A 19,040-nucleotide genomic window follows, 5' to 3' on the forward strand; every position below is an offset into this window, starting at 1 on the left:
GTCATGAAGAAGTGTGTTCTTCACGAATACAGCTGCACACACATTAGCCTCCTCTAGCTGTCATGTAATCTACCTTTCACGAGTCAATCTTACGTAACAGTACTTGACATCCACAGTGTAGGCCTGTATAGTCTATGATAGGCTACACAGGTGTTGTTGTTTTTTTTAATTCCCCCGACACTTCTTGCATGCTACATTATTCATCATAATCTACAATGAGAAACATGTTTATCACAATGTATAACTTACATTTTGATACACTTCTGTCACTGCTTTCTTCCTATAGTCTAGATGCAATAAATGTGTAAGTACAATTCGTCGGGTGCCAGTGCATTGGCCGCTAACGCAATATAAATTGTATTGCGTTAGCGGCCAATGCACGGGCACCCGACGAATTGTATCTGGCCTAAACATACATGTTGTATAACCATGTATCATTGTCATGTTGACTCCAGTAAGCTACTCGCATAAAACAGTGTATTGTCGCTATTGACACTCATGTGGCATGCTGCTTATCATCTAGAAATTGAAATACCTGTACGGTGTAGTACATCGATATTGTAGATAATATTAATAACCTTGATTTGAGCTGGATAGAAAAAGGATGAGCATGCCATTACAGTTTCACGTCAATACGATGTCATGTCAGACATGTATATTGATACTATTACAGTGTAGGCGCCCTACTCGCGTCGTAATTAATGTTTACTATCTAAAGTTGTAGTACCCGTAGGCCTATCTAAATGGCAAATAGCAAGTCATTCATTAACTTGAATGAATATCAATATCACTATCATCAGTATCACACTAACACACAAATAACTGTTAGAGTTCTCGGATCTTGTACTTGGACAAGAAGTATCTAGACCTCCCAAACATCTCCTGTGGAGTTATCTAGATTCTTTCTAGACTAGTATGATTAATGTGATTATGAATACTGAGTACGGTACTGCTAGATCTGTGAAGCAGTTTCAACAAGCCTTAAAAAGTTTCTGATTACTGGGAAGTACAAATTCACAATAAGAATGAGCGATACGATAGTCCAGCCAGCGTCGTCAGCGCCACACAGCACAGCAAACGCCATTGTCATTGTCATTGTCATCTACATACAGTACAGTGTTATGTACACAATGCATTCGGGTTCAGGTGGCCCGAGGCCGATAAAAGTGGCCGGTGCAGTAATTGCAGGTGTCCGAACAGTGCATGCATACATTGTCAGTGCACAAAGCAAACGCCACGCACAATGTAAGCGCGACGGAGGAGCTCGGGACAGCGAGCGGCGTAGCGTAAACGGCAGTGTACGAACGCTTCGCTAATGCACTGCACTGTATGGACGACAAGATAGCCATGATTATATGATTCTAAGCACCATGATCGTTATAAAAAATATATATATCATAGGTCATTGAAATTATCACCTACCAGTGACAATTGCCCAGACGGCTTTCAGCGTCTACTCCATGAATTCCGTCCCCCTCTTCAGCTTCTTCGGCGTCGCTTGAGCTTGCTTCGGGCTCAAACCTGTAAGGCTGAATGCCGTCATTTTCGGCACTGTCATCAACATCTCCGTCAGATTCTGGAGAGCTTGAGCTGAATCTAGAATCCTCCGAATCTGACTCAATTGGCGATGTCATTCTCCTTGTGATTGCTGGTCGAAAGCAACAATTATTTAACAATTAATCGGCAGCTATCAGTCAAATATCCCGCTAAAACGCTTGTGTACTCACGCCTTGTCGTATACGCTATAGTGCGATTGGAGCACCCAGAGCGAGACTGCCTTCCTTTGCTGACGTAAATTACGTCACGTTGATTGACAGCTCGATTCCAGAGATTCGGGGCATTTTGAAGGGGGCGTGTCCTGTCAAGTTCATTATCCAGCGGCAGCCGTAAATCGAAAGCGTTTGACGAAAAATAATCACTGGATTCATGTTCTACAGGAAATACCACATATAGATTGGAATTTCCACAGATTTAGGTCTGTGGGCTGTCTCAGGACCTTTAAAAAGAAAGGTCACATATTAATTCACTGAAGATAACATGGGTAGCGGTAGTAGAAAGAATATCACAGTGAAAAACAGGCACAACAAATGATCCCAAATATCACATGCTGGTTCCTGAAAGAAAGATTACAAATATTATGAAGCAATCATAGGATTTGTCCACTTTGCAACACACACAATATAAACAGCTTAAACCTTAATACACTGTATGAAAGTAGATCTTGTGTTGTTGTTGATTAGCTAGTGTTGTGATTGACACACCAAATAAATTCTTCCTTTTGACCTTAGTACACAACAAAATGGCTCTCCAGTGCCATTGACAGTTTGCTTTTATACAAACATTGTAACAACAAAGGAACCAATGGTTGTCACAATGGTTACAAACTTACCACTGTCTGGTAATCAACCTGCAGAATCTCATCCCCAATGTGAACTTTATCAGTAGCACCAGCAGCACTCTATGATCCAAAAAGAACAAATGCAATTTTCAATATCAGTTGGGTGTCAGTAATTGCCCTCTTACCATGCATTAAGTAAAATAAATCAGAATGTTGCACAAATGGAAAAAATGAAATCTTCAAAGAGAGTGTGATATGTTCATAAGACACAATATAGGGTCTACATAGTATTCAACCCTTACTTGACATATAGATGCACTGGTGATACTTTTACCACACTCTGTTCAACAAAGGCTTACCTGCATTTTTAAAAGTTTAATACAGAATACAACTTAACCCTAAAAAGACTGGGGGGGGGGGGGGCCTAAAAGGCCCCCCCTCGACATTTCGCGCGATTACTCGGCAACACGCAATGCTCTCGCCGCGATGCTCTATGACTTTTTTCTTTCGAGTTTCCCGCACATTTTGACACCAAATTTGTGATGCCCGGGGGTACGGTTCTGAAGTTACATAACTTTTTGTACATGCACGTGAGACCGAAAATGGCTCAAAAATGTGATTTTGTGTACAAAGTCAATACAAATTGAGTTTTATCACATGGTTCATATAAATATGCTTATTTTTACTCTCAATGGCTAAAATCAATTTGTTTTAGTAGTATTATGCTTCAAAAAGGGTCTGCCACAAATTTTGCTGAAAAAAACAACAAAAACAAAAGGTCGAAAAAACAAAGAAATACATAAGAAATTCATAAAACAATAAAATAAATAAGAAATTAATTTTGATACCGAATTTTTTTTGAAGTACATTTGCTAAGAATGCTACAAAGAATATCTACACCAAAAATGAGCACTTTTGGAGCTTTATTTACTGATTAAGATAAAAAAGTCTGATTTCTTGCATAAATTAGCATAATTAATCAAAATAAAATAAAAGAAGACTATTTTGGAAAATTTAAATATACGATCTTGTAGATTACATCGCACACTACCATTGTGCGATCCACGGCCGAGATCTTAAGGGGGGGCCCTTTAGGCCCCCCCCCAGTCTTTCGAGCTACCAAAATAGCCCAGTCTTTTTAGGGTTAAGATGTTCCTGGCACTAAGACTGCACAAACTGACTGGAGGAGCATGTGAAGAAAGATTACAGATGTATGTAACAGGCAACTGTGTAACTCTTAGTAATAAATTTACTACAAATGCAGCAGCAACCAAACTAATATTTTACCTATTAACCATATTGTTATGATGACATCTGACTTCGCTGCTCGAGCTAGTTTTCTTACATACATTGTAGATAGAGTGAGGCAGGGCATGGTACTCCACAACTCCTCTACCCAAAGCTATTGACATTTGGTTTTGCTGCTGCTGCCTCTAAAATGACGGATGTGAGGTGGGGGAGAGGGGGGAATATCAATTTAAAAAAAAAATCAAAACAAACACAACCTAGTAATGATTCTAGACTGTAAACCTTTCCCTATTGCAAACTTTGATCTGTTTATCACCATGCAGATGGAAACTCAATGTAAAGTCGATCTGTACACTCTAACACATACATGTTGTAGGTTCAATTATATGCCAACTTTTTGTGAGAGAAACCAAATGAACTGACCTTCACACCAAGGTGGTTGCAAAGGCAAGTTTGTTTGTAATTTGATCTTTTGCTCAAGTCACATGAGTAGTGTGTTTGTAATAAACAGACTGCAGACTGGTGTGTGTATGCAGGTCATCTGTATCTACAGGCTTTGTAAAATGTAACACACTTGCTAAGAAAATTGTTACTTTGTGCTTCAAGTGCAAGTCCCCACCATATCCAAATTGATTTTAATGAAAAGAGTAAATTCAGACAAGTGGAATGGTAGCAGTTTTGTCAAACTCAGATCTCAAGTAAGAAAGGTTAAGTCTCCAACATTTTTGCAAGTTAGTAATATAAGTTGTTACTATATAGTATGGTACTCAAAAATTAAAAGAAAAATTGATGTCATAATCTCACAAGTCTCCCATTTAACTGTATACAAATCTTTACTGAATTTCCTTTTGTCTTGAAATCAATAAGTAGTAAATGTTCTTGAAATTGAGAATTATCCCGAGTAGGAAGTATCCTTTGCATCAAATTGTTGTAGTCATGAAACAACAATGATGCTTTCAAAAGAAAAGTGTTGGTAGTTCCCAAACTATGGCCCAAAACGTCAGGTCCAAATGTTTTGTGTACAAACCATAGATGGGAGAGTTGTGAGGTGACATCTCTTCAATCTATATGTATTCAGGGTACACATGTGGCACATTTCACAACTTTCTTTAATATTTTATGTTTGATTTTGATGAAACTTCTATCATTTTGTTCGTGTAATTTTGCTCTGCTATGAAAAGTCAATAAAGGAAGTATGAAATATGTATTGCCTTTTGTTATTTACACTTGGGGGGGGGGGGGATAGGAGGGGATTCACAGATTATATAGCGTGTGATGCAACGTGAGGATTATTTCTATGATGTAGGCCTATAGTACTCTTTGTTTATTTCTGTCTGCCTTGGACACTATTTTCAGGTGCTAGAGACATAAATAAAGCTTGGTTTGACTTGATGAACTCTTCTCTAAGATGAGTCAGTGTCAGCCATTCAACTTGTTCCCGATACCATGGAAACCTGTGTGGCAACCTCACAAATGGGTTTGTTGTTGTCCTTTGCAAAGTGATCCTCATTTATACTCCTGTTTGGTTTATTGCCAATATGACTGCCTTGCAACTTAATAGTTTCTTGGTACAGAATCAAGCTGTGGTATTTTTCACAATCAGCCCTTATATCTACTGGCCAAAATTCTGCAGAGTTTGCCTGAAAAGTAATTAGAGATCCTGTTGATAAATTCTTCCAAATACATGGAACCCAGAGAAGGTGAGAAATTAGGAAGTGAGTTTATCTGAAATTATCCAAAGTTGTATAATAGAATCTGACTGATAAATATTTCAACAAAGTCTTACACAAGGCACATCCAATATTTTGTATGCATCAATTAACTTAATGCATGTTTCCTTGGGAATATATTTGGGAAAAGATTGAAACGACACCTTAGATAAATTCCTAAAAGATATGTTTAGGAAAAATCTGAGCACAAAAATCTGAATTTGCACAAAGTGTACATCCAAATATGTACATACAGTACAGCTGCATGCACTCTTGACTATTCAAAAATTTGCACGAAGTCACAATTAAATCAATTTCACATTTACTTCCTTGGAAAGATAACTGGACGGATTACTAGGTAATTAGAAAACTTTCCATTTCAGAGCAGACATAAAAAAAAATCTTCAACGAGAAGCAAATTGCTGACAACCTTAATTGCAAAGCAGAATAAGGATGCAATTTCCTCGAGACACCATTATGATGATCATCTCACATTAAATGATCACTTACATATTTCTTTATCATTTAGAAATAGTTTAAAAAACATCAGGGATGATAGTTATTTTTACTTAAGAAAGTAAAACACCATAGCGACAGTGAGAAGTCTTACCGTGGGTTTGACACACGTGATCAGATGTGTGCCGTCGATGGCTGAAGTTCTGATCTCCAAACCAAGTTCCTCGTCGGTACGTTTCTTCTTGATGGAGACAAAGTCAATGGTGGATGTCTGTATGATGAGAGGATCAGAGCCTTTCTTGACAAGGTCATCACTCAGCTGGCCTAGCTCTTGGCTCTGCAGATAGTAGGGGGAAAATATCAGTGTCACAGTAACAACTACATCTTGCAGGACATTACAGAGATTCAAACAGGGGGAGGCAAAGTAAACGACATCTTCTTGCAATTCAAGCTGTCCATGCACGAGTTAAAGACAAAAAGAAATCATGAATCTATTTAGTGGTAGAAGGCTCAACAGTGCACCACGTAATCTTTCTTGGGTATGTATGTGGCCCTGGAAAGGGTCTACCCACATACATATCTTACAAAGAATAAATGGTGCACTGTTAGCCTTCAATCACTAAACATCCTACTGTAACAGAAACCTTAAAAGATTTTAAGAATTAGATCTATTACAAGAAAATCAGGGTAGTCCTATCCTTCCTATCAGCATGCAGCATTGGATAAGATTGGACAAACATTTTAGAGGCATGAGCATCTCCTACAGAAATATATTTGAGTGATTCAAACATGAAAAAAGTGGTGAGGTTCCTGTCAGATTATACTCTTCTCTAATTATCTTTTTTTTTCCATCTGAACTTCTTGACTTATTCCACCAGTATTTCTCAGAATTATCTGAAAGAAAATAGGATATTGCTAGAAACTGTCAAATTCTGTAGCATCAAGTACATCAACAAATTACTAGAAGTGTAAAAGTATGAGATCCATCGATATCATGTAAAACTTGAACAAATAAAGCAATGCCCCAGAAATCACAGATGGCAAACCACTTGAAACTTTGAGGCACATCATACACCCATCAATGGGTTCTCAAGGCAGCTGAATACAAATATTGATTACATGACTGTGAGTAGGAACTTGCTTTAGCAATCCCTCTAAGGGGGAGTCCCTCTATACATAGGGAACAATGTCAACTCAAGTGAGAAGTCTGAGACAGGGAATATTGATCAAAGTTTGGTCCATTTCTACACAAGATCAAAACAACCTGTTTTCATTTAAGATCAGGAATACAGACACATTACTACTAGTGTGTATTCATACTTGTCTTCATGCAAAAACACAGAAATTCAGTATAAAAAACAGTAACATAACAAACAGATATACTCCTTGAAATTTCAATTTTTCCACAAAAAAAGTTATAAATGGTATATTCCATTCCATTCCATTCCATTTAAAAAAACAAACGAACATCTTAAAGCTGCTTTGAAAATACCAATGACACTGCGTATACATGTATGTTTGCACATGTAAAAAGCATTGCACTGGAATATAGGTGTACCAAAACACCACTGAACATTGTAACATACTCTACTATAACTTACATCCGACAACAGTACATAGTCCATGCAACTCTGGTCCATTAGACTGCCAGCCTGTATACACTATACAGTGAATCCTGTCCAAAGCACAGCTACTGACCTACTTCAGCAGTAGATTACAACAAACTCCAGCCAAGTCTGAGGAACCCACTACCAACCTGAAGAACAAACTCTGATGAGAGGCCCCATACCACTGCTAAACTAGGAAGTGATCACACACTAAGTATTTTTTTTTTCCTTCATGCCAGGCTTATTTTACACCTGACGAGTTCAATCCCACAGAGTCCACACACTGATTCAGTTCACCATCATTTCCTTTTGTTCAGAAGCTCGTCAGTAGCATTCTTTCTTTCTCTCTCTCTCTCTCTCTCTCTCTCTCTCTCTCATTCAGTTGGGGGGGGGGGGGGGGGGGGGGGGGGGTCCACAGGCATTGTGGTTGAAAAGGCTGTTTTCCTTCTATTGTTAGACAACCTAAAAGTAGTTGGCATTACTGGCTTTCTGCTGCCAGGACTGAGTACGTGCCATGGTTGAAAGACTTTGGTGAAAAGAGTGGAGGAACTGGCCGTATGTCTCATCCTTCCCAGGCCATTGCTAACATTCGCCACTTCCTCCTACCAGCTAGGAAATGGGAGGAATGGGATATTTACCTGAAGTTGATGACATTTTAACTGTTAGTCATAAATCAAAACCTAGACAAACGAGATAAGGAATCAAGGTGAAATGAAACACTGGTAACCTACAACAACGGAAGAGAACTATACAGAGAAGACTTAGGTCAACCTAGATGTCATCTACTGGAGATGTCATCTTCTGGTTTTAATAATTGATCTACATAGTGTTGGAAGACTGTGTTTATATTTCTAGCAAACACATCTGTCATAATAACCATTGTGATCATAACTATACCTTCTGCTAAGAATTTGAGACTTTTTGCATATCAAGGATATTGTTATCCACTCTGTTTCTACTGAAATTGTCCTTCAAATTACCTCACCTCGACCACCTTAAAAGGTGGACGACAAATCACCTGGCATTGCCTCATATCACCCTAGGGGGGCATTTCATGAAGCATTTTTTCCAACAAAGTAGTGGACCAATTTGCTCTCAACCAATCAGATGCAAGGATTTCAGCAGCTTGTAACAGTTTGTCAGAAAAATATCTGACCAAACTGCTTCATGAAATGCCCCCCAGATGTGTTTCTTTTGGGGAAATATTTGAGGTGTTACTCACATTACCTCAAATTGTTATTGTTCAGTAGGAATACATTCAATAATTTCATGTAAAATATAGCAGTTTTGTTACATTAGGTCATGATAAACAGTTTGCTGATATGAGTGGTTAATCAAAAGAACCATACTGCCTACAGGTATGGGTATCAAAGAATACTTGGTATTGGCAATACTGGGTAAAGTACTCTTCAACAGTAAGAGACTTTTGTGTCACTCATATAATCATACATCCAGTTTCAAGCTTCCTTCTCTGTATCAACAATATCTGATACATTTATCATGTTTTCTCTGGTTCAAATGCAAATAAAACATCACAACTTGCCATCTGGTGGTATCCAAAAATATTGTTAAGAAAATAAAGGTGCCTATTTCTTGTCTTTACATATTTGTCATGACTGGAAAAAAATGAGATGTTCCTATTTTTGGCTGTATCACAGTTGCTATTTTCTCCAATGAAACTTGATAAATGAATCTTCTCTTCTTCTTTCATTTAAGCATGATCTTGTGAAACTATCTCATATAGAACCTTTTTTAAAAAAAATAGAATCGACAGTTTGACTACGTAAGATCACTTCAGAGAAATGCATGGATTAATTTCAGAGCAAAGTTTGTTTGCTCATCACAGATATCAGTGAGAATGCCAGCAGCAAATAGGGTTTTTTAATCAACAGGCAACTAAAAATTATCTTGACAAACAATCTGTGACATGATTCACAAAATGAGATTAATTAAACAACACAGATTACAGCACAATCATCCCTACGCAGAGTGCAGAAGGGAGTGGAGGTGTAGGTAGCGGCAATCCCGGAATTCTGCCAAGTTTCAATTAATGGCTTCCAGGCAGTGTATCAGCGGCAGAGATTCATGACATCAGCATTCAGCTTGGCAGGTAGCATCAGAGTAATGCATAATTACTGTGATTGCAATCTATGTGCACAAAGATTGGCTGCTAGATAGCCTTACATAGAGGTTACTACAGGCAGCTGTCCTTGTTTATACTTTGTCTTAATTGAGATAAAAGATATTGTAGACAGAATAAGTGGCAGATAATATTGCACATATACCCAAAGTATATTTTCCGCAGTAACTCATACCATCTGCCTCCATACCAGAGAGCACAAACATACCTTGTGTCCATCTGAAATGACAGAAAATGAAGCTTAAAAAAAGGGCTGTAAATTCTAAGGTGACAATGTCAAGCACTGTAAACTATGTTACACACCTATTTTCCACACCATTAATATGCATGCATACTTATACAGTATATATGCAATACTCTGGCATATGTTTGTATGTATGTCTAGAGATGTATGTTAATATTTGCTTCTTTCTTCTTGAAGGAGAATGTCAGGTAGATGTATACTTAAACCCTCCTCCAGCATGTACTTACAATTTCTAAGAGTTTCCCCTCTAGCTCTGGCAAAGATCCAGTCTGCTGCACACAGTGAGTGAGTTCCAGAGCTGATTTCAGGATATCTTCCCTGAACACATTGAAGAAGTGCTCTCCAGTCACAAATGGCGGTCTGGTTAATAGAAAATGAATATTCATGACAATGATGAGAACCTGTGCCTACTGTTCTACAGACTACACACATGGATATTTAGAATAGCAGTCAGTGATTATAATAGTTTCATGGTGTCAGAAATGATGTCAATATCAATCACAAAATACAATAGTGGTCATTAATATGGGCTAAAAATGAAATGAAATACAACAATATTAAAAGAAAGCTGCTTCAGGACAAATTTATGAGGCACCTCTCATGTCATGATAAAAAAGTACAGTTTATGCAGCATAACTAATGAGCTGGTTTCAACAGTGATGGAACGTTCCAATGTATTTTTACTTGTCTAGGAATTTCTGGTAATGTTCAAACTTTGATGGTAGTTGCCCGATATGATTTAACACTACAGAATTTGGTAGCTGTCCAAACAATGGCCAGGATTGATCTCCTATGGCACAATGACCGGTTCTGTGATCATGGAGGTATACATTATATAGACCATGATTAAAGCAATTAATTATCAATCAGAGAAAATGTACTGAGAATGTATTTTAGAGTCAAAATGTTAGCCTCTACCATAAGCCCACAACTTGGACAAATAACCCAATATGACCCTACTATGATCAAAGTTGGTTTGTCAAAAATACAAACACCATATTTTTTTTTCTTCATGAATATATTCTCAAGGCATGTTGACTAGTACCCATGATCTTTATACATACACACATGTATGACATTTGAATACAGACAACAAGAGATCTTAAGGTATCGCAATACAACCTCTGGTCTCTTTTCTTTTTTATTTTGAAAAGCTATCCTTTGTAGGTATTGCATAGGTAACGAATGTTCTATCCATAAACAAATAATAAAACCACAGGCTTAGATCAATGTCACAATCAAAATATACATCTAATAGTTGCATTTCAGAGCACTTAAAGAGACAAAGATTTGTGACCAGTAATGTGAAGATTTTAAGGTATAAAACTTTAAAGGTAATTGCCCCTACTTGCAAATCACCTTCCTATTCTTGTCACCATTCTAACACAGAGAATGTTCTCTCTCCATACACAAAGTCCCTTTAAAGGACAAGTTCACCTTCATAAACATAAGGATTGAGAGAATGTAGCAATATTAGTAGAACACATCATTGAAAGTTTGAGGAAAATCAGACAATCCGTTCAAAAGTTATGAATTTTTGAAGTTTTTTTGAAGTACCCGCTGGATGAGAAGACTACTGCAGTGTATGAATAACTTAGATGTCACATGCGTACAACAATATAAGGAAAATATAAAGAGAATTTGACAAAATTCCATCGTTTGAAAAAAGTACACATTCCCCCGACTCGTTACCGATAAATGTTATGGGTAATATTATTCCCCCTGCCTTTAGAAAGAGGCAAGTCAATTGCTCTTTTATTATGCGAAAAAAGTGAAAATATGTTGAATTTTCTTTTATATTTCCTTTATACTGTTGTACGCATATGACTCACAAGCTGTAGTAGTCTCCTCATCCAGCGGTTCCAACACAAAAATTTTAAAAATTCATAACTTTTGCATCGATTGTCCAATTTTCCTCAAACTTTCACTGATGTGTTCTACTAATATTGTTGCATTTTCTCAATCCTTATGTTTATGAAGGTGAACTTGTCCTTTAATCTCTCAGACATCAGAATTTCAAAGGTAATGATATGTCTTTATTAAATTATTATTATTTGAGCACTCATTGACACAGAGTCCAGAACATCACATATGACTTAAGACATAAGTTTATCACAAAGCAAAGACATGCACACTGAATTTGTATTCTCAGCATTCTATTCACAACCACAGCTTATCCTAGCCTGTTTGAATTATAACTATTAAAGAAAACTGTGGATGAAAGAAAATGTGCAGCTATGTATCTCATTCTTTCTCTTCATTATTTAATCTTTGAGTAAATAATCACAATATGAAACTCTAGAAAGTCTTTATAGACATGAATGCTATAAAAATCATCATAAAGTATTGTTTGGCTCTGGCACATAATGATAATAGCTGTTCTTTGAAGCACATGTAGGCATCCGTTCTTATAAATGCAAACATCTGGAATGATTACGTCAATAACTCATGGTTCAAACTCAAAGCTCTCTGCAGAATATATAAAGTGTCACAAATGCCCATGGGTTTTAAGTTTAATATCTTATACACACCCACAAGACTCATATATCTGCTCAATTTTACAGGAAATTTTAATAGCGCTGACCCTAATCTAAATCTGTCAAGCAAGTAGAATGAACTTGAGCTGTTCTTAGTCTTAGAATCCACTAACTTGGCTGAGAGCATAATGTGCCATGGTAGCATTCAGCAAACAAATCTATTTGGCACTAGATTGGGTTTACGTACTTGATATTGTTGTGTGTGATCAGGAAAGCTTGGCACACACACACACACACACACACACACACACACACACTTAGAGACTATGTCATGACACTTAATGCACAGCAAGCCTGATTGGCATTTGAACATCCATGATTTACCTACACTACCGGAAGCTGCATAATTATGGAATGGCAGAGGTGGTATAACATGCCCAACAACAATACATTAGTTGTACACAATATTCTCTACACGTCAATATAGACTAGAGACTAGTACTCACCATGTAGTCAGTGATAGGTTTTGTTAAAGGAAACCAAAACCCAAAGAGCAATATGGATTCACTGAGTGAAAGTAGCAACATTAGTAGAACACATCAGTGAAAGTTTGAGGAAAATTGGACATCCGATGCAAAAGTTATGAATTTTTAAAGTTGTGATGCTGGAACCACTGGATCAGGAGACTACTAGAGTTCATGATGTCATGTGTGCAAAACAATATAAAGAAATATCACTTTAGAGAATTACACACACACACACACACACACACACACACACACACACACACACACAAATCATTTTTCATGAAAATTACACATTCCATCAACTTGATACTGACATATGTTAAGGGTAGTAATAATTCCCCTTGCTTTCTGAAAGTAGTTAGTCACGAGCTCTTTCATTATGCTAGAAAAGTGAAAGCATGTTGAATTTTCTTTATATTTTCTTTATATTGTTGTCCACACATGATGTCATGAACTCCAGTAGTCTCCTGATCCAGTAGTTCCAACACCAAAACTTTTAGAAATGAATAACTTTTGCATCGATTGTCCCTTTTCCTTAAACTTTCACTGATGTGTTCTACTAATGTTGACTGCTTTCACTCAAGCCACATTGCTCATTGGGTTTTGGTTTCCTTTAATGCTTACTGCCATGCACCTGCAGATCCTGCTTCTTGTTATTTTTTAAAACTAGTTTTCCACCATGTAACACTTCCTGTAATGATAGAGTTATATTGAGTACTTGGGCATGTCTGATAAAAGCTAGCTACAGTTGTAAATGCTCATCTGTGTATGGCCCCATCTTTACAATGACTATACCACTGACAAATCATGCAAAATATTTGATCGATTTCCTATTGAGCTGATCCTTTATTGCAGCCCTACTAACATGTTTTACATACCTATAACTACAGGGATGCCAGTGGCAAATTGCGCTTGGGCCGGAATTTTTTTTTGTGAACGAAATTGATGTGCGCAAAGCGCACATCACGAGCGCGAAGCGCGAAGTCCCCGCGGCCGGGGTCCAGGGCCCGCTCAAGGGCCCTGGAAGCTCTGATGGGGTTCTTAGATGCTCTCTGGTGTAATCTGAGCATTTCTGAGGGCTCTTCTTCCCTCAAATCTAATCCAGAGAAATGAATTTGTAGCAAAAATAAAGAAGTCCAAGTGCCGTAAACTCCGTAGTTTTGCTTCGTTCAGCTGACTCGATCGACTCACCATACTCTCTCAGCGCTGTAGCTATAGCGAGAGCGCAGCATGATCCATGCACCGCACATATAGTACATCGCCTAGAAACACCACACGTTGTTCGATCGCGATCGCACGTGCTGGTATAACGCTTTCCAGACAATAATGTGGTCGTATTCTAGAAAAAAAAAAGGAATTTGTAGCAAAAATAAAGAAGTCCTAGTGCCGTAAAATCCGTAGTTTTGCTTCGTTCAGCTGACTCAATCAACTCACCACACCGTCTCAGCGCTGTAGCTATAGCGAGAGCGCAGTATAATCATGCACCGCTACCGACCGCACATAGTACATGGCATAGAAACACCACACACTGTTCGATCGCTATCATCGCACGTGTTGCATGTCCCAGCTAGCAGCAGCAACATCGCGCTAGTTTTGCAGGACAGTCGTTTTGTGATATTCTCACGCCCAAGTATATGCGAAACATACTACGGAAATCGTGAAAGTGAATGTCCCGTAAGTTTAGATGATCATATTTTTTTCGTTTTTCTTTCTTTCTTTCTTTCTTTCTTTCTCGTGTTTTCCGGCTTTCCCACACAGACGGAAATAATATCACGAAGCCGGAAACTGGACACCAAAACATGAAAAAGCCGGAATTCCGGCTATTGCCGGAAAACTGGCATCCCTGTAACTAATAATGATTTCCCTATTTCATGGCTCAACCTACATGCCACTTTTACTTTCCTGATTCATGGGTTAACATGTCTTTGAAGGCTAAGAAGAGAGTGAACGTAAAGATGAATGAGTGTGAAACCTCACCTATCTAGCCACGATATGACTGTCTTTGCTGCCGTCACAATTTCAGCGACAAGAACCAGGATGGATGCGGGAAGACTCTGCACCTGGCTGGTGTCATTTTTGCCCCCATAGGAGCCATTGCGACTACGACTCTGAAGGAACTTGACAAGGCAGTTGGTCCTGGTGTTGAGGTTGAGGGTAACAGACTGTAGGTCCTCCACACTCTGGCGATAATGCTGCAGAGAGACCAGTGAATGCATGTTTAACTAGCAGCCATTTGATAGCCCCCTAATGTGGTAGGGAACAGGAATGGTCAGATGCATGACTATGAAACCTGCAGTACCCTTCATCAACACAGCCCTATGAGAAATGCACTTGTTTATTCACAAATACTGAATATAAATGCACATCACTTAGATGACTTTTGTATCATAAACCAGGAGTCAGACATGTCATATATCCAGTCCTTGTGTCATTACCACGCCTGGGAGGCATAAGTTAAATGCCAACCAAAAGTGAAACCAATACTCTAATCATACTCAATTCCACAATAGTTTGAAAACTTTTCATTTACTTATTCTGTACAATTTATCAATGCCTGAGCTCTCACAACTACCATTACTGCAGCTGATGTTATTACTTCTGAGATAAGTTTCTGGGTCTCCCCAAAGCATTTATACATCTGTAGAAACCAGTACATGCCACTGACATGGCTGACAAAGGAATGTGACTTTAAACCATTATTCCTTTCATTCATCTTTCAGACTTAGGCTTGAGTAAAAATTCTATCTGGACAGAATACAGAGAATATGTTTACCATTAAGATAATGCTGTCTGCTAAAGGTTGGCTATTGTAACATTTCTGATTTATTGTCCTTTCTTTGGTAAGCTCCACAACCTTGAATTACACATGAAGCAGGACATATATATATATATATATATATATATATGCAGTTCAATCTATGCCATTGATTATGAAAACATTTGCTTGTTGAGCAGGATCTACTTTGCAGTCACTGCAACTCACTGGAGGTGCTTGTGTCACTTACATTTCCTCCCCAAAAGATAAAATTTCCATCGCTCCCTACCTATGTTTTTAAGTATAAAAGTGGCAAATCAAAAGAGGGATAGTTTGTGCACTATGCTGATGTTGCTGCACAATATTGCTTGTTGTCAGTGCCATTATATTAGTTTGTGCCTTAAATATGACTCACATGCTAAGGTGTGATCTGAAGTCATTTATGTTCAATGGATATTGTCAGATACAGTATTGTGTAAACAATATACCTTGTTGCTTTATTCTCAGGAAGGGATAGATGAAACATTGTTGCACTGCAACTTCCTTAACCCCTTGAGGACGGACTGATTTTGCTACAACACACATTTTCCACAGACCCCTGCCCGAGTATACTCGGGACTCGTCCTCGACGGGTTAACACCAAGGGTACTCAAACCTATTAAGTCTGTCTTCACACGTTGGATTTAGCCTGATGAATTGATTGGAGAATCATGCAATAAAAAAATGAAATGAGTATGAATCATCCAGCCAAAATGATCACACGGCTTGATAGGCTTTGTTGCTCATTACAATAGAACAACTATTACCGTAAAGTCCCGTGTATAAGACGCACCCGTGTATAAGACGCACCCCTACTTTCGGACCCAAAATAAAAAAATTAAAAAAAAACACGAAAATTTCCACGCAAATATTGTGTGTGTCATACATATTATTTCAGCTCAAAATTTCCCTAGAATGCAGCATGTATTTGCTCTATTTTTTGTTTCCTTTTATACTTTCTTTTAACGGTATTCATCGGACATCGGCAAAATATGGAAGACGCAAAATGTGAGACTTGTCTCGGTACTCACTTGCTATTGTTTTGCCTTTCAATCGTGGTAGCATATACATGTATCATCAAAGATCGTACTCATGAGTGTACAGTACGATCTTTGCTATCATACATAGGGTGTCTCGCATATTGACGCATGTCAGACTGGAAGGTTCATTACGAAAAATAAGAAAAACAGTAACAAGTGTAGCAGAGGGATCGTACACCGAGACGTATGGTGCGTACGGTAATTACACTCACTGTTGTTTTGCCTGGAGGGATTACCAGTAACGTGTGTCTCTTGTACTGTATCGATCATGCTTGTATGTATGTACAGTGCTAGCCTTTTGCAAAAGGCAGCTCGCTATACCGGTAATTTCAGCACACGCACACAGAGAGCAATGGACTTGCACACTCAGCGTGCAACGGGCAAGCGCGCTCCGATCCGATCGTTGTGTGCACGTGCATTGCGAGAGCCTCTCTTCAGCTGCTGCCTTAGCAAAAGGCTTGCTAGCTGTGCAGTACCTAGCTAGCTAGCTAGCTATACTATCCTCGATCCTGGCCTCGATCGTGAATTATGAAGAGCATGCAAACGAACGCGCCATGCATACACCATTTGAACATGCTTCACACATCGTTCACATTACGGTGACACAGTGTCGATCCTATTCCGTATTTTACGGCTTTTGTCTATGGCCAGATTGATATTAGTACATCGATAAGTTTCACGGTATCGGTAATTTAGTAATGATACCTGTACATCGCGTATTTCAGCTACTAGGTTGGCTGTTGGTAGCTTGGTAGACTGATATACATCGGTACCCAGTAGGTTTACATCGCATCACGTAATACAGCTGCATGTTGTCTATGGCCAGATTGATACATCGGTCATCGTAACTACGTCTACGGTACACAAGACCGATGTATCGTTTATCCCGTTTTTACAGCTGTTGTGTGTGTCCAGATTGAAAGATCGCTCATATATCCGTAAGTTTTAGTGATTGCTTACCCTCCGAATGTCGATGGGCATACATGGCCCCAAGTTGACCTTGTAAAATTGGGTGTACGTGACAGATTTTTTTTCGTGATTCGACTGTACCCGTGTATAAGACGCACCTCCGATTTTTCATGTTTTTCGACGAAAAAAAGGTGCGTCGTATACACGGGACTTTACAGTAGTAGTACACCAAGACCCCGTGTACACCAACCAAAAGGCCAGCCTTTCGGTTGATGTAAACGCACAAAAGTCGAAATGCGGTACCAAATGGGGTACCAAATTGCGGTACCAAATGGCGGCCCAAGACTACCTAGAGGAAGTAGTCTCGGGCCGGTCTCGGGCCGGCCTCGGGCCGGCCTTTCGTTGGTGTAAACGCAAGCGGACCCTAATGCGCGTCCTGCCCTCTCAGCTAGCTGTAGAAATCTTGCTGACATCACGCACCGGCTTGGTTTCATCAAAGATCGTACACTTTTATATGTGCTCTTTGGTTTCATTTTGCGTTCACTTCCATTGTGTCATTTTGTGCAGCTGGGACCGGTGACCTGCATACATAGAAAACCGGCTGCTGTCTCAGTTTTTTTTCAAAGATTATTTCCTTCTTGACAGGTCAGAATAGATCTTTATATATGTACATCTGATTTGTTTACCCTTATTTTTACGATTAAAATTCTGTAATCAAACGTCGGAGTAAATTAACAGAATACAGTAACCCTTTCGTTTCCAACAGTCCCAGTCCATTAGAGCGCTACAAACGAAGAAAAGGATACATGCAGGAGGGGATTTCTCTCAGAGACCGCTGCTCGACAAGGCAGTGTAAACGCATGAAAATGCGAGTCCGAGGACCTTCAAGCGGGCCGGCCCGTCACTGTAAACGGGGTCCAAGTTTGGCACTGTTCTGATAGTTAACATCTCTCACAGATACAGTAGCCTTGTTCATTGACATTTTACCTGCAGCACTATGCATACTGTTGCTGAGAGAAATATTATGTCAATAAATTGAGCATTGACACATGTGATACAAATACAAACAATACATTTTTAGTGTTCATGTCATGTGGTCTTTTGCTCATCACTTAAAAAAACAAACAATAATTCAATAAATTAATAAATAATGACAATGTGCATCATGTGCTTTTCAAGGGCGACTTCTGCATACTACATGTTTAAGTCTTTAACCTACAGCCTTTGTGGTTAGTCCTCTATACAATGGTACAACAAATGTGTTTATACAATTAAATGATTATTAAAACATTTCTAAGGTATGCGGCGGATGAGGTACACTGGATGGCAATAGAGTGCCTTTGTAAAGGGACACTGGTTGGTAATATGCAACACTGCCCTCTACTGATGACAGCATGTAATTTGTTCACTGACAATGATGCATGATCACATAGACAGAGACACGTCCACACACACAGGATATCAGAATAATGTGACATGGTGTTTATTTCCTCTCTATGGGAATAGAGCAAGACCAGGGTACATGCGTGATCATCAACTAGATTCCTGTAA

The 19,040-nt window shown here is 38.7% G+C and overlaps 1 protein-coding gene across 1 annotated transcript in view; it reads right to left on the reverse strand.

Moving 5' to 3' along the window:
* Positions 1–19,040, reverse strand: part of LOC139738789 (connector enhancer of kinase suppressor of ras 2-like) — a 119,250-nt gene that overhangs the window by 46,366 nt on the left and 53,844 nt on the right. The window contains exons 3-6 of the mRNA XM_071649428.1: positions 14,724–14,938; positions 9,970–10,102; positions 5,906–6,088; positions 2,390–2,458 (exon numbers count right to left, since the gene is read on the reverse strand). Of these exons, the coding sequence (XP_071505529.1) occupies positions 2,390–2,458; positions 5,906–6,088; positions 9,970–10,102; positions 14,724–14,938 (600 nt within the window). The remainder of the gene's footprint in view (positions 1–2,389; positions 2,459–5,905; positions 6,089–9,969; positions 10,103–14,723; positions 14,939–19,040) is intronic.

This window comes from Diadema antillarum, unplaced genomic scaffold (assembly GCF_040938485.1).
Source record: "Diadema antillarum isolate AM-2024a unplaced genomic scaffold, OU_Dant_1.0 seq00000768_RagTag, whole genome shotgun sequence".
NCBI lineage: Eukaryota > Metazoa > Echinodermata > Echinoidea > Diadematoida > Diadematidae > Diadema > Diadema antillarum.